The sequence below is a fragment of the Trachemys scripta genome, chromosome 1, assembly GCF_013100865.1.
Source record: "Trachemys scripta elegans isolate TJP31775 chromosome 1, CAS_Tse_1.0, whole genome shotgun sequence".
Classification (NCBI taxonomy): Eukaryota; Metazoa; Chordata; order Testudines; family Emydidae; genus Trachemys; species Trachemys scripta.
The window spans coordinates 83,067,587-83,081,035 of NC_048298.1; the positions used below are offsets into that span (position 1 = coordinate 83,067,587).

At 45.2% G+C, this 13,449-nt stretch overlaps 1 protein-coding gene across 1 annotated transcript in view; it reads right to left on the reverse strand.

The window, feature by feature from the left end:
- Positions 1-3,306: 3,306 nt before the first annotated feature.
- The window catches only part of ANKS1B (ankyrin repeat and sterile alpha motif domain containing 1B), a 757,754-nt gene continuing 747,611 nt past the window's right edge, over positions 3,307-13,449 (reverse strand). The window contains exons 25-26 of the mRNA XM_034778452.1: positions 12,502-12,669; positions 3,307-5,163 (exon numbers count right to left, since the gene is read on the reverse strand). Coding sequence (XP_034634343.1) covers positions 5,053-5,163; positions 12,502-12,669 — 279 coding nt within the window. The 3' untranslated portion in view covers positions 3,307-5,052. The remainder of the gene's footprint in view (positions 5,164-12,501; positions 12,670-13,449) is intronic.

A 13,449-nucleotide genomic window follows, 5' to 3' on the forward strand; every position in this document is an offset into this window, starting at 1 on the left:
TATGGTGTCCTGAAACTTTAGCTCTGCATCCTGTCCTGAGGTGACATGTACCCTGTCAATATCAGGAGAGTTGAAATCCCCCATTATTTTGAATTTTTATAACCTCTCTAATCTCCTGGAGCATTTCCCAATCATCTCCCGTCTCTATGAAAGGGAGAGAGAGGATTTGAACAGGGGTTGCCCACCTCTCAAGAGTGTGCTCTGTCCATTGAGCTGTGGGCTGTTCAGAAGTGGGCTTGTTTCAAACTCTCTTGCTGAAGCTGTTCCACTGTGTATAAATAATTAGAGTCATCGGAGCAGGGGAACTGGACCTTCCAGGTGGGTGCCCTCACCACCAGGCAGATAGACACACATGCTCTCTCTTTCTGGTCCAATGACTCTTTGGTTATCTATCCAAAATGGAACATCTTCAACAGGAGAGACTGAGGAAGCCTCCTTCCCCCATCAGGCTAGCCCATAGTTCAGTGGTTCGAGCACTCACCTGAGAGGCTTGGAAGACCTCTGTTCAAATCTTTTCTCTGCATCAGGCAGATAGGGAAAATTGAACCTCTGTCTCCCACAGCCAAGCTGAGGGTGCTACCAGTGAGCTAAAAGTTATATGGTGAGCAGTACCACCACCTCGTCCTCATTTTTGAATGGGACCCAATCCTGTAGGCAAGCTCTGAGCACGCCTTGTGGTTTGGGCCACGAGGTGAGCTAGGTGGAGGAATGCCTGGTTCACAGATCACACTGGGTCTTAGGCAGGAGGTAGGTGCTCTGATGCCTAGAGGGAGGCACCACTGCACTTTCCCAAAGGTAGAAACTTAGGCACCCAGTGAACTTTTACCCTGAAAACATAGTTGCCAAATGAGTTTACACACCAACACGGTTCCGATCACACTGGCACCCTAGTACCTTTGTGGATCTGGGCCCCAGTGATCATGCCTACTTCCTATAACCTTCCCTCAGCTCCACCCTGGCACCCTGCCTCCACTTCCTATAACCCAGCTCCACCCTGGCACCCTGCCTCCACTCCTGCCTCCCCAGCCCCGCCTTTTACCCCAAACATCACTCTGTTTCTGCACCACAGCAGCTCCTGCCTGTCTCAAAACTAACCCCTGGCAGCTTGCTTCCCTCCTCAAGCTCTGTCATTCTAGCAGCTCCCAGGTGCTTGCTCCAGTCCGCCACATCCAAGTAGCTACCTCAAACCCAGCATCTCCCCTGCTTACCTCACTTTGACTCATGCTCCCCTCGTCCCCGTCCCTGGTGTCCACCCACTCCCCCGCCATTTTTGCCAACTCATCCAGCACGGTATCCCAGTTAGTCCTGGCATCAGTGCCTCCAAAGCCTGAGATTCTCTGTCCCTCAAAACTGGCCTGAGTGTGCTCCCAAACTCTTCTCTTACCTTAGGTGTCTCAAAGGGTAGTGGCTTGCCAGGGCCGACTCTGGCTTTCTGGCCACCCCAAGCAAAATAAAAATAAAAATAAAAACCTGCGGCACGGACAGAGCCAGGGTACAGGGGGACTCCCTGCCCTGCAGATGTGCCCCGGCTAGCGGGGGGAGGGGGAGGGAGTGGGGGGAGAGAGAGAAGAGGGGAGGCCAGGGCTTCACCGGGGCACTGCCACGTGGCTCCTCCCGCCGTGCCCCCTGCCGGGAGGGCTCCGCACCACTCCGGTCAGCTGGGAGGAAAGGACGCGGGCTGCCCTGCCGGGCTTGGTGCAGGGCGCTCCCGTCCTCCACACCACTGCCCCCTACAGGGCGGCTGGAGCGGAACAACAACAACAAAAGTGGCCGTGCTGCCCTAGGATTGGGCAGAATGCCTCCTCCTACAAGCTGCCGCCCCAAGCACCAGCTTGCTCGGCTGGTGCCTGGAGCCGGCCCTGTGGCTTGCCATGCTCTGTTGCCTTCTGGCTGTGGCTGTTCACCCCTCTCCGCCATCTTCATTCTTGTGGGGGAGGGGGGAACCATGAAAGGGGCATTATCCCACACTCTTCTAGAACATCAGGCTTTTTAGAGGAAGGGCTGCTGCCCTCCCACACAAGCTACAGGCGATAAGGACTAGCTGGTAACTAACGTGCCAGGTCCCAATAGGTGTTTCTTTGGGCTCTAGTGAAGCCTTGCCAAACACGCACAAGGAACCCCTGAGCACAGGTAAACTCTGCCAAGTGGGGCCTTCAAGGGGCTTGTTAGAAAATGTGTGGCCCGGTAAAACCCTTGTCCAACTTCCCACCTAGGGTGACCAGTTGTCCCGATTTTATAGGGACAGTCCCGATTTTTGGGTCTTTTTCTTATATAGGCTCCTATTACCCCCCAACCCCCTGTCCCGATTTTTCACACTTGCTGTCTGATCACCATATTCTCACCCCAAACCCTGGTAGTAAGGGTTCAGGGGATATATTTCCTCCAAAAGTCCCTGTGAAGGATGGGAGGGAAGTAAGAGAGAATGTTCTTTTTTTTGGCTGGGGCCTAAGGAGGGGCCCCAAAAATGAAGCTGAGCACAGGGCCCCACTAACTCTAAATCCACCATTGCCTAGAGCTATAAACTTCTCCCTTTGCCTCCTATCCTCACTTACAGCATTGGGAGGGTCACCATCATTCATTAATTGACCTTGCCTTCCTGCCTTTCTCCTAGCCTCAGTCCCTACCTTCCCAGCAGCCTTTTACTCACTCTGCCTTCTAGTTAGCCAGTCACCCTCAAGTCTGCCTGGCACAAATCCAACCTTTCATCAAGCCAGCCTGGATATCTGGCACCCACCCATCCACCATACTTTGCACCCACCTACTCGCCCTGATATCTTTCCACCCTGCCATCAACCAATCATGCCCTCCTCTTGGTCCACCCCCTTCCCAAATCCTTTTGGTTGCCTCTAGACAGAATCCCCACTAAAACACTCCTCCTGCCTTGTCCCGATGGGCTGTGTCACTATCCTGCATGACAGGCCTCCTAGTTTTTCAGCTTGAAAATCTGATCACCCTGTACGACCTCCTACATCTGCAGTCAAAGTGTTCCAACAACTCCCACCTCTGGGCCTCTCTCAGGGTGGGATAGCCAGTTGGCGGCTCAGTGATGTACCTGAGAACCAGTACATTTAAGGACTTTAAAGGGTAAAACTTTAAACTAAAACTGGGCCCTTAACGCAAAAATTGTGTAAATTTTAATCAATACAATGTATGACCCTGTGTATGCATGTGCATTTTCCCCTTGAACACTCGTCTGATGCAAAACCCATTGACTTCAAGGGGCGTACTTGTACTAAGTTCATTGGACTTCAGAACAGGCCCTTTATGTGCTACAAGAATAACAGACTGGCACACAAAGCAGTAGTGACTGTACAACTTCATTTTATTTTGTGTGCTTTTATAGGATATAAATAAATGACAAAATTACAAAATTTATAACTGGAAGCCCAAGCATATTTACATCTAAGTATTTGTTGCAGTGAGGCTATTATTTACTTTGTTCCTATACAATTTTCCTTTTGGTACCATATTTTTCAGTTATTTTTACTGTCAATTTACTACATACATATCAACAGTGAATAAGCAAAATATGTACAAGGAACTATTTGTTCAAGTAAATTGAATACTGTATTAAAAGGCTTTCATTACTCAGAGCTATAGGCTTAATTAAACCATATACAATTATCAATTTTAAACCAAGTCCAGTTATCCATTTTTGGAATTCACCAATTGATGATTGTAATTGAAAAGCTCAGTTAGATATGAAATAATAATAATAATAATAAAAAAACATTAAGACAACCACACAATTTATCAATATCGCTATAATGAACTTCAAAATGATTCACAATTTGACTGGATAGAACAATATACATTAAAATGTCATTTTTCTCCTATAATGATATTTGCACCGTTATAATTCAGTTCTACATAAATATACATTATGGTATTATACAAATACTCCACAGACATTAAAAAAATTAAAACACTTTAAAGAAAATGTAAGTAAATTTCATTTAATCAAGCAAATGCTTAACCATTTTTGTTTCATGAAAACAGATTTATTACTTTGGAATTTTTTTCTCTTTCTTTCTTTATTTAGAAAAATGTCTGCAGAAGAACTTCTTTCAAACAAGCTTTCTTTGACAGAAACCTTGATAGCAAAATCTGTAGTTTTGATTATGTTCTCTAGAACCGCTGTTGAGATTTTTAAAAATACTAGTAGAATTCATGACTTATAGCAACATTAAACTGTATAAATTGTTGTGTGTGTAGTGCAATGACTAGTTTGCTTCTATTCTATTCCCATCAGATGAAGCAACTAGTGAATCCACCATTGATATTTTGCTCAAGGTACAGTAGCAATTGTTTAGTCAACCTTAAAATAAACAAAATCTTTCATAGTTAATCTGACTTCATCTCCCATAAATATTTCTACGTTCTCCCATAGTATTCTCTTCCATAAAAATATCTAATACAAGACACAGTTTCTGTGCATTATTAATTCCTCTTTTTAACTAATCATAAAATTCTCATCCTTTGTCACACTGTGATAGGTTATTTTTTAAAGAGGCTCAAAGGACACTAATGATTACATATAAAACCGGCACACACAGAAATTGGGGTAACTAATTTCTTGTTATTTTATTATTATTTTTAATACTATAAAGAGTAATTAATTCTTAGGCATTCAGGGGTGTCATAAATATTGTATTTAATAATTCTATTTCAATTAAAACCTGCCAAGATTTAAATAACCAACCAAATCTCATACTCATAGGCAGCATTAATGTTAGTTTAGAGAACTTTTTAAAAAGTAGAATCCTAAAATAAGAAATCAAAGAAAGCACTGTGGCAGAGTCACAAGAGGACTGCTTGAAAAATATTTCCTCACTCTCCTTGCAGACTGTAATTTAAAAGTCTTCATATAGTGTCATTCTCCTGTCAGTGCTGCAGGAAGAAATGATTACCAGCCTTTTTTTTGTTAGTTACAAGGCCACTCTTACAGTGCAGTCTTCCTCTCTACTGGATTGAAACGTTGCCGTAAAGGAAAGGCTGTGCTGTGACTACTTGGAGTGCAAGGCACAACAAGAACCAGAGGACAGTTTTGTATCAGAAAATTGTAGTTTCATACTTGGTATTAATTCCTCTTTTGGCTTCTTGTCCAGGTTCTACAATCCACGGTAGATTGGCAAGAGTCTTTTGTTCAGATGGATCTATCTGCTTTAAAACAAATACAAATAAATACACACACTTAATTGGATCAGCACTTTTGTACAAAACATCTCAAGTACTAGTTTTGCATCTACTGAAGAGGTCATAGAATAAATCCCATGGTTTTACCATCACAGAGAAATCTATACGGGACTATCACTTACTTATAACTAAGGTTTATTAAGGGCTTGATCCTGAGATATGCTCTAACCTTTTTTAATACACCTCTACCTCGATATAACGCTGTTCTCGGGAGCCAAAAAATCTTACCACGTTATAGGTGAAACCGCGTTATATTGAACTTGCTTTGATCCACCGGAGTGCGCAGCCCCGCGCCCCGCGCCCCCGGAGCACTGTTTTACTGCGTTATATCCGAATTCATGTTATAACGGGTCGCGTTATATCCGAATTCGTGTTATATTGGGTCATGTTATATTGGGGTAGAGGTGTATAGAGCCAGATGACAGCCCCAGTGGCCAAAATTTTTTCTTTCTTAAGATAATCTTTTACAAAGCTGAGCATTCTGACATACATCACAAAACAGCAAGTTAATTACCTTATAGTAACTGGAGGTTCTTTGAGATGGGCGGTCCCTATCTGTAGTCCACTGTGGATGCGCATGTGCTCCATGTGACCAGAGCTGGAGAATTTTGAAAGCAACGTCCATTGGTCCACGCATACACCCTGGCTCATTTCCTACCTCCAACCAAGGAGATAAAGAGCAGGGTGAACTGACCACCTCTCCAGTTCCTTCTCTACCGCAAATCAGAGAAGACTCAAAGCAAAGGGGAAGGAGAGCGGGTAGTGGAATACAGAAAAGGACCACACATCTTGAAGAACCTGCAGCTATTATAAGGTAAGTAACCTTCTGTTCTTTGCATGCTGGTTCTTAAGTGTATTCCACTGTGGGTGACTGACAAGCAGTATTCAACCAGGAGGGAGGTTGCGAGGCTATAGGTGGCGGAGCCGAATGAAGGTCTGCCGTTCCAAAAGATGCATCAGCAGAGGAGTCCTGTACCAAAGCACAGTGTCTCGCAAACATGTGGACAGAGCTCCACACAAGTGATTTACAGATGCTGAATAAAGGCACCGCTTGAAGCGATGCCATAGACATTGCTTGGGCTCTTGTGGAGTTCTTACCCCAGAAGGTGATGGAAGATTAGACAGTTGATAGAGCAAAATACAGCCTGAGATCCATTTTGAGATTTTTTTTTATAGCCTGACCCCTGACCCTCTTTTCTTCAGAGTATGAGAGTGGTTTTGGGAAGAACACAGGTAAGTGAATTGTCTGGTTCAGGTGAAACTCAGAGACTACTTTGGGGGTGAATTTAGAGTGTAAACATAATGAAACTTTGTCCTTATGGAATATAAAGAAAGGAGGATCTGCCATCAGCACTCCAAGCTCATCCGGCTGAGGTGATGGCTACCAGGAATGCACCCTTCAGGGACATGAGAGAGACATGAAGGAAGAAGCTAATAGTTCAAAAGGAGGCTTGGTGAGTATTGAGAGAACAAGGTTCAAGACCCATTGAGGAGTATCCCCTTTTTTTTTTTTCAGGCGGAAAGGTTCTGCTTAGGCTTATCCAGAATCTGCTAGTCAGTGGGTGTGCAAAGATTGAGTAGCCCTGTGAAAGTGGATGGTATGCACTGATTGCCACCAAGTGGACCCGTTAGGAGCTGACGGATAAATCTGTTGTCTTTATGGAAAGGATACAGTCCAGAATGAGAGCAATACCTGCAGCTTCTAGGGGTGTGTGTCGTTGATGTGCTCAGACAGAAGAACGCTTCCACTTGGTTAGGCAACATTTCCTAGTGGAATCCTTCCTATTGTTAAAAAGGATGTTCTGTACAGATTCAGAACATAATTGGTCTAAGGATGATGCCCATCCAAAAACCAGGCTCTGAGATGAAGCGGATGTGGGTTGGGATACTTGATCTTGCTGTTCCTCTGGGTCAGATCGAGAATGTTGGAATAATGATCAGTGCCCGAGACAACATGTGTAGTAGGTTCAGGAACAAAAACTGTATGGGCCAGTTGGGGACAATGAGAATGACTTGTGCCCTGTCCTGCCAAATCTTGTGCAAAACTCAAGACAGGAGTGGTAGTGGCATAGGGAAGGCATAATTCAGATGGCTTGACCATGGAAGCAGTGGAGCATCATCCTGTGAGTGGCAACCTATGGCTCCCCTGGAACAGTATAGGTTGCATTCCATGTTTGTTTGGTAGGTCAACAAGTCCCTGGTGGTGGGGAAGTCTCCCAGAGAGCGAGAATATTGTTCATCACAGAGTCGTGTAGCTCCTACTTGTAATCAACAGAAAAGTGTCCGCTGAGAGAGTCCACTAGCACATTCCGGTTTCCTGATAGGTAGACTGCTGACAGGGTAATCTGATTGCTGATGCCCCAGTTCCACAGACTGACAGCTTCTGCATATGGGGGATGGATCTCGCTCCTCCCTGTTGGATGTAAAAGACAGTTGTGATGTTGTCCAACATTATGAAGACATAGTGACTTTGAATGACCAGGAGAAAGGCTTTGCAAGTCTTTAAAACTGCTCATGGCTCTAGAACATTGATGTGCATCCTGGACTCTGGAGATGTCCAGGCGACTTGTGTTTTATGATTGTCCATGTGCATACCCCAACCCAACAGGTAATGATCATCCTGTCTGGTGCAGAAGCGAGGAAGGGAATACCAACACATACCTGGTGAGGATTCTTCCACCATAACAGGGACAGTTTCACTTTAGTGGGAACAGTCACTATGGTGTTCCTGGATTGTTGGTTTGGCAAGTACACAGTTTGGAGCCATGCTTGTAGGCAATGAGGATAGAGTCTTGCAAATAGCATGACATAAGTACATGAGGCCATATGGCCTAGAAGACAGAGACAGGTCCTGACAGGCACTCGTAGGTTGCTTATGACCTGGTCCGTAATAGTGTTCATAGCTTGAAACCTGTCCTAAGCAGACACGCCCTTGCCGTGGCTGAATTTAAGGAAGCCTCGATGAAGTCTAACTTCAGTGTAGGGGTGACGATGGATTTTTTCAGCATTTATGCTGACCCCCCCCCAAAGAAGAGAGGAGTTGCAGCATTGTCAAAGTCAATGGACAGGCCTCTTGGCATGACCGGAGCCAATTGTCAAAGTGCAGATGATGGTGCATCCACAATGTCTCATATAGTTTTCTACTACAGAAAACACCTTAGTAACTACCCCAGGGAGGTAGCAATGCTGAAAAGGAGTACTCTGTATTGAAAGTGGTCAGAGCCCACCATGAATCTATCTGAGATAGTGTCTGTGAGCAGGGTGGATGTCCACGCGAAAGTAGGTGTCCATGTCAAGAGCTGTAAACCACATGCCCTTTTCCAAGGATTGAATTATAGATGCCAACATCACTATAAGGAACTTGAGTTTGTGAATAAAGAGGTTGAGATGGCAGAGGTCCAGAATGGGTCTCCAACCGTCCTTCTTTTTGGATATTAGGCAGTATGGCAAGTAAAAACCACCCCCTTAGTACTGCAGAGCAACCCACTCTATCACTCCACACTGTAAGAAATATTCCACTTCTTGCTTGAGACTGTTCTAGTGCAGTGGTCCCCAAACTTTTCAGGGTCATGCCCTCCCTTACTGCTGTCCGTGCTCCCGCCCAACTGAGACCAGGAGTGTTGGTGTGACTCGGAGCGGGGGATGCGGACAGGGTAAAGGGGGTCGAGGCTGGGGCTGTAGCAGGGAGTGGGTCTGGGGCCAGGGCTGGGAATGGAGCCGTGGCGGGGGCGGGGCAGGAAGAGGTGGGGCAGGGGTGGGGGCTTGGGGGAAGGGATGCAGTGGGGGTGGGGACTGGGGAGACCAGGGGTCACGCACCCCCTGGGAACAGGGGAAGTTGGCACCTCTGCCCCTCATAGGTTTATAACCTCTCTCAACAGGGAGGGACCCAATGGAGTGGGAGACTCTGGGTCTGGGGGAAAGTGAAAATATCCTCAGGAGGAGTGTAGGTCTCAGCTCTTCCTGGAGTGAGAAAGGTCCTGGTCACCCAAACCACAGTCTGTGCCACAGCTATTGAAGGCAAAGATGGTACTGTGGCTAACTGATGCTCTTAGCTGATTGCTCTTCATCCGTGCTGGTGGATCCCAGGGTTTGTGTTTGGAGGGTACCAGAGGCACCAGTGTCCTCGACCACAATCCAGTGCTGATGGACACCCTTGACTTGAGGGCTTTCTAGTCATGGTTTGGAACATACTAAGTTCTCTTGGTTTGAGCTTGCTCAGTTTAGGCAGGGATGAATCTGACTTCTTTGAAGTGGGTCTGGAGGAAGATTTAGCCTCATGCTTATGGGAATTCTCCTAGCTCTCCTGAAAAGACCCCACTGAAGGATCTTTGGGGGTAGACTCCTTCACTTTGGACTCGGACCTTGTGGCAGGAGATGGACTCCTTGCTGAGTCAATCTGATATGAGGGGCTGGGGGTTCGCTGGCCTGGGTCTGACCGAGGCTTCATGGTCTTTTCTATTAGGTGCTTCCTAAGGTGAAGTTCCCACACTTCCTGGGTCTGGCAGTGGAATGAAGGGCAGATACTGCACCTTGCCAGGATGTGGGTGTCCCTGAGGCACTACAAGCAATGTTGGTGGTCAATGCTGATCAGGAAGCCCAAATTTTGAAGCTGAGAGTCCTGGGCATAATGCGGTACCCCCAGGTCAGGGAGACTAAGTAACTCTGAAACACTAAAATGATCAGATACAAACTTTCAAACTCCAGAACCATGAAAACTATTTACAGATATGTACATATATTCACAGAAAAAGGAGAAAGCTGAAGCTTTGGACTCTGGAGGTTCCAAACCAAACTACGTGGCGGTGAGAAGGAACTGGGGAGATGGTCGCCCCACCCCATCTATTATCTCCTCAGTTGGAGGCACGAGGTGAGCCAGGCACGCATGTGCGGACCAACGGACACTGCTTTCACATTTCTCTGGTTCCATGCGTGTGGAGTGCGTGCATACCCACCGTGGAATACACATAGGGACAAGCACTCCAAGAAGAACAATACCTCTGTGCCATTTTCACACTTCAGAAGGGAGTTTTAAATTGAGTTAAATTAATAACATATATACTGGCCTTGCTCATTGTTCCATCAGGCCTTCATTTGGGAAGGGGTATCAGTTTAGATGAAACAACAACTTCACCAAAAACCAAACTATATCTGAACAATTTTTATTTTAGGTTAGAAATGTGGCTGCCTTCTTTTCAGTCCCGACAGATGCTTATTAGATCTTCTGAGACTTCAATATTAGAGCTGATCAAATTTCAGACTTTCCAGTGCACAGAAAATTTTGACATTTTGCAATTTAGTTTCAGCCTGAGTTGGATGGGTCAGTTTCACTGCTGCTATTGAGTGGTGGCCACCAGTAGAACTGACATGAATCATGTCAGCAGCAGCTGGGGATTCTGACAGCCATGGGTCTGGGGCAGGTCTGCCATGCAGCTCCCAGGCCAGCTGGCTCCCCGACCTGCCCAACTCCTTGTAGCCTGCGGCGCTAACTGCCCTGGGAGTCCAGCTCAGCCTCAAGGAGCCTGAAAACCCCCAGACTCCCAAATCAGCTGGGGCTCTCAGGACTTTCAGGTTGCCTGCTGCAGTGCTGGGATCCCAGACCCTGAGAGTCACGTCTTGTGCTATGTATCAGAGGGGTAGCCGTGTTAGTCTGAATCTGTAAAAAGTAACAGAGGGTCCTGTGGCACCTTTAAGACTAACAGAAGTATTGGGAGCATAAGCTTTCGAGGGTAAGAACCTCACTTCTTCAGATGCAAGAAGCTTATGCTCCCAATACTTCTGTTAGTCTTAAAGGTGCCACAGGACCCTCTGTTGATCTTGTGCTATGGCTCCCAGAGATGCCATGCTCCTGACTGCAGCAGCAGGGAGCCTGGAAACCCTGAGAGCCCTGGCTCAAGCCAGGGTTTTAGGGCTTTCAGGCTCCCTGGTGCTGGAGCTAGGAGCTGAGTCACAGTTAAAGTTGGGACTTCCAGGATTTCCTGCCCCATTACAGGGAGCCTGGAAGCCCCGGGGTCCCTGGACCGAGGCCAGACCATATGGTTGCCCAGGAACCATGGACCCTTGAAGCCCACTGTTCCCAGCAGAACCGTATCCATAATTTGACAAAAATTAATTGAATCCAAAGTGTTTTTGTGAAACATTTAAGCAAGTCAGCATTTTTTGATTGAACTTTCTAGTTGGACAATTCCTGACTAGCTCTACTCAAGCTAGATTTTAGCAATCTCTTGGACTGCTGACTGTCTTTAGAAAGAAGTTGTGTGTATGGTGGGGGCCAATTAATTCTGGGACATCTTTAAGTTCTACATGCCCCAAATAATATTTGACTAGTACAACTAGTACCCAAAGATGAGACTGAAGACCTTTCCTTCTTAAGTGGAATGTCACTATAGATAGTGGTTTTGTTAGGAAATGTGGAGAATGAGATCCGGTCAGGGAACCTGTTTTGGCTTATGGAAAAAATATCAGAAAGGCAGGTTGGGTTCCAGAGAAGAGGAGATTTGAAAGCAGGGAGACTGTTGAGGGTCAAAAGACAGGAAGAAAAGAGAATGAGGTGGTTCTGATGGAAGGAGAAAGGTAAAAGGATAGAATATGAAGAAAGGAGGAAAAGGAAGATAATTGAAAGTTCAGTCAAGTCAAATTAGGATTCAGTTGTCAGAGGCCTTATCTGAACCAAAATTCTGTGCCTTCAAAATTTGCCAGTCATTGATTTGCATCTGCAGTGATCTTGTATTGGGGGAAGTCACAGGCACTCAGTTAGAAGACACAACAGGATTATTGTGCTAATACATGATTGTCCTCAGAGATCTGGTTTTTAGTTAGTTTTGAAAGATGAAGATGTCAATGTTATGGTCCCATACTGGTATCAAAGCTAAACAAAAAGGGTTAAAATACATCAAGCTAAATTTTGTGTTGATTTACACCTTGTCGCAATTTCAGTGAAGTCAATGTGATCGCACAGGTTGTAAATCAGAGCTGATTGTAGTCCATGGCATTTAAAACAGTTACATTAACACATGGAAATAAACACTGAAACACGTCAAGCAGTGGAATAACAGCATAAGAGATGCCTGACTAGTACTACATATACAACTCCATAAGATGGAAGGGTCTGAGATAAAGTGTTGCAAATTGATGGTGTGCTGAGATTCTACAACTCCTTGCAGACTGACTTTGGAATGATGAGTGGATGTGGCATAGCTTATCTTGGGAGGTGCTTTTCTGACCAAACAAATATGTAAACTACTATCAGATTCATGCCAACATATTTTTTTGTACAGCTGAGTTTTGATTTTCTTATTTGCTACTTACCACAGACTTTCGAATACTAACACGTGGTTTTGGAATTGGTTTGGTGGGTTTATTTTCAAAGCTTTCTGGGAGGGTTGAAGAATGGCCTCCTTTTCGTGCTTGTAGTGCGAGCTGGTAGGCTACCTCGAATGCCTGTCCAAGTGTTAGAATTATTTCATAGGCTAAATTCTGGAACAACAACAAAACATTCAAAAATAGAGTTAGGAGACATTAGCATTTATGAATATTAATTAAGGACAATCCTGCCTAGTGCAGTCGGGTAGACTTTTACATGTCTATACTGTACAAGTCAATGCTACTATATAAATAATACAAATACATTGAAGATGGCCTGCTAGATCTTTTCTATCTTCAACATCTGTGATTCAATGTATAGCTATCAAAGGGCAACCAAAGTGTGATTGGCCTTAGTGAAAGGCATTATTCCATTATTGTACACAATCTCTCAATCGCTAAACATTAAAACAGTGACCAGATTAGGTTGGTGTGGCCTGTTGACACCACATTACCAATACATAAATTGATGTTCTTGTATTTCTTCTCTGTGGTTTCATTCTGTGTTCCAGCATGATAATTCAAGGGAAATTCCTGTAAGTTTTATTTTAGTGACAGATCACAGAACTGAGCCAGTGGAAGGGGAGGGTGAGCCAAATCACATGCTTCTTCAACCAAGTCTGTGTGCATTATCCCCCAGCTAACCTTCATTGACTCGTCTTCAAGATGCCACCCATCTTGTTCCATTGTTTAACATTTTAGCCAGCTCTGCTTCAAGCCTGATCTCCTGACATGCCCTTCTTCAAAATCTGCAGTCTGAGTCATTACTTCCCTTCTCTTGTGTCTCTGAACACTCTGAGCTGCACTATCAGAGAATAGCAAAGGAGCAGGAGGGAACTCCACTTCAGTGAGCATTTCCAGAAAATCTGAAGGAAAATGTTACAAGTGCACCCT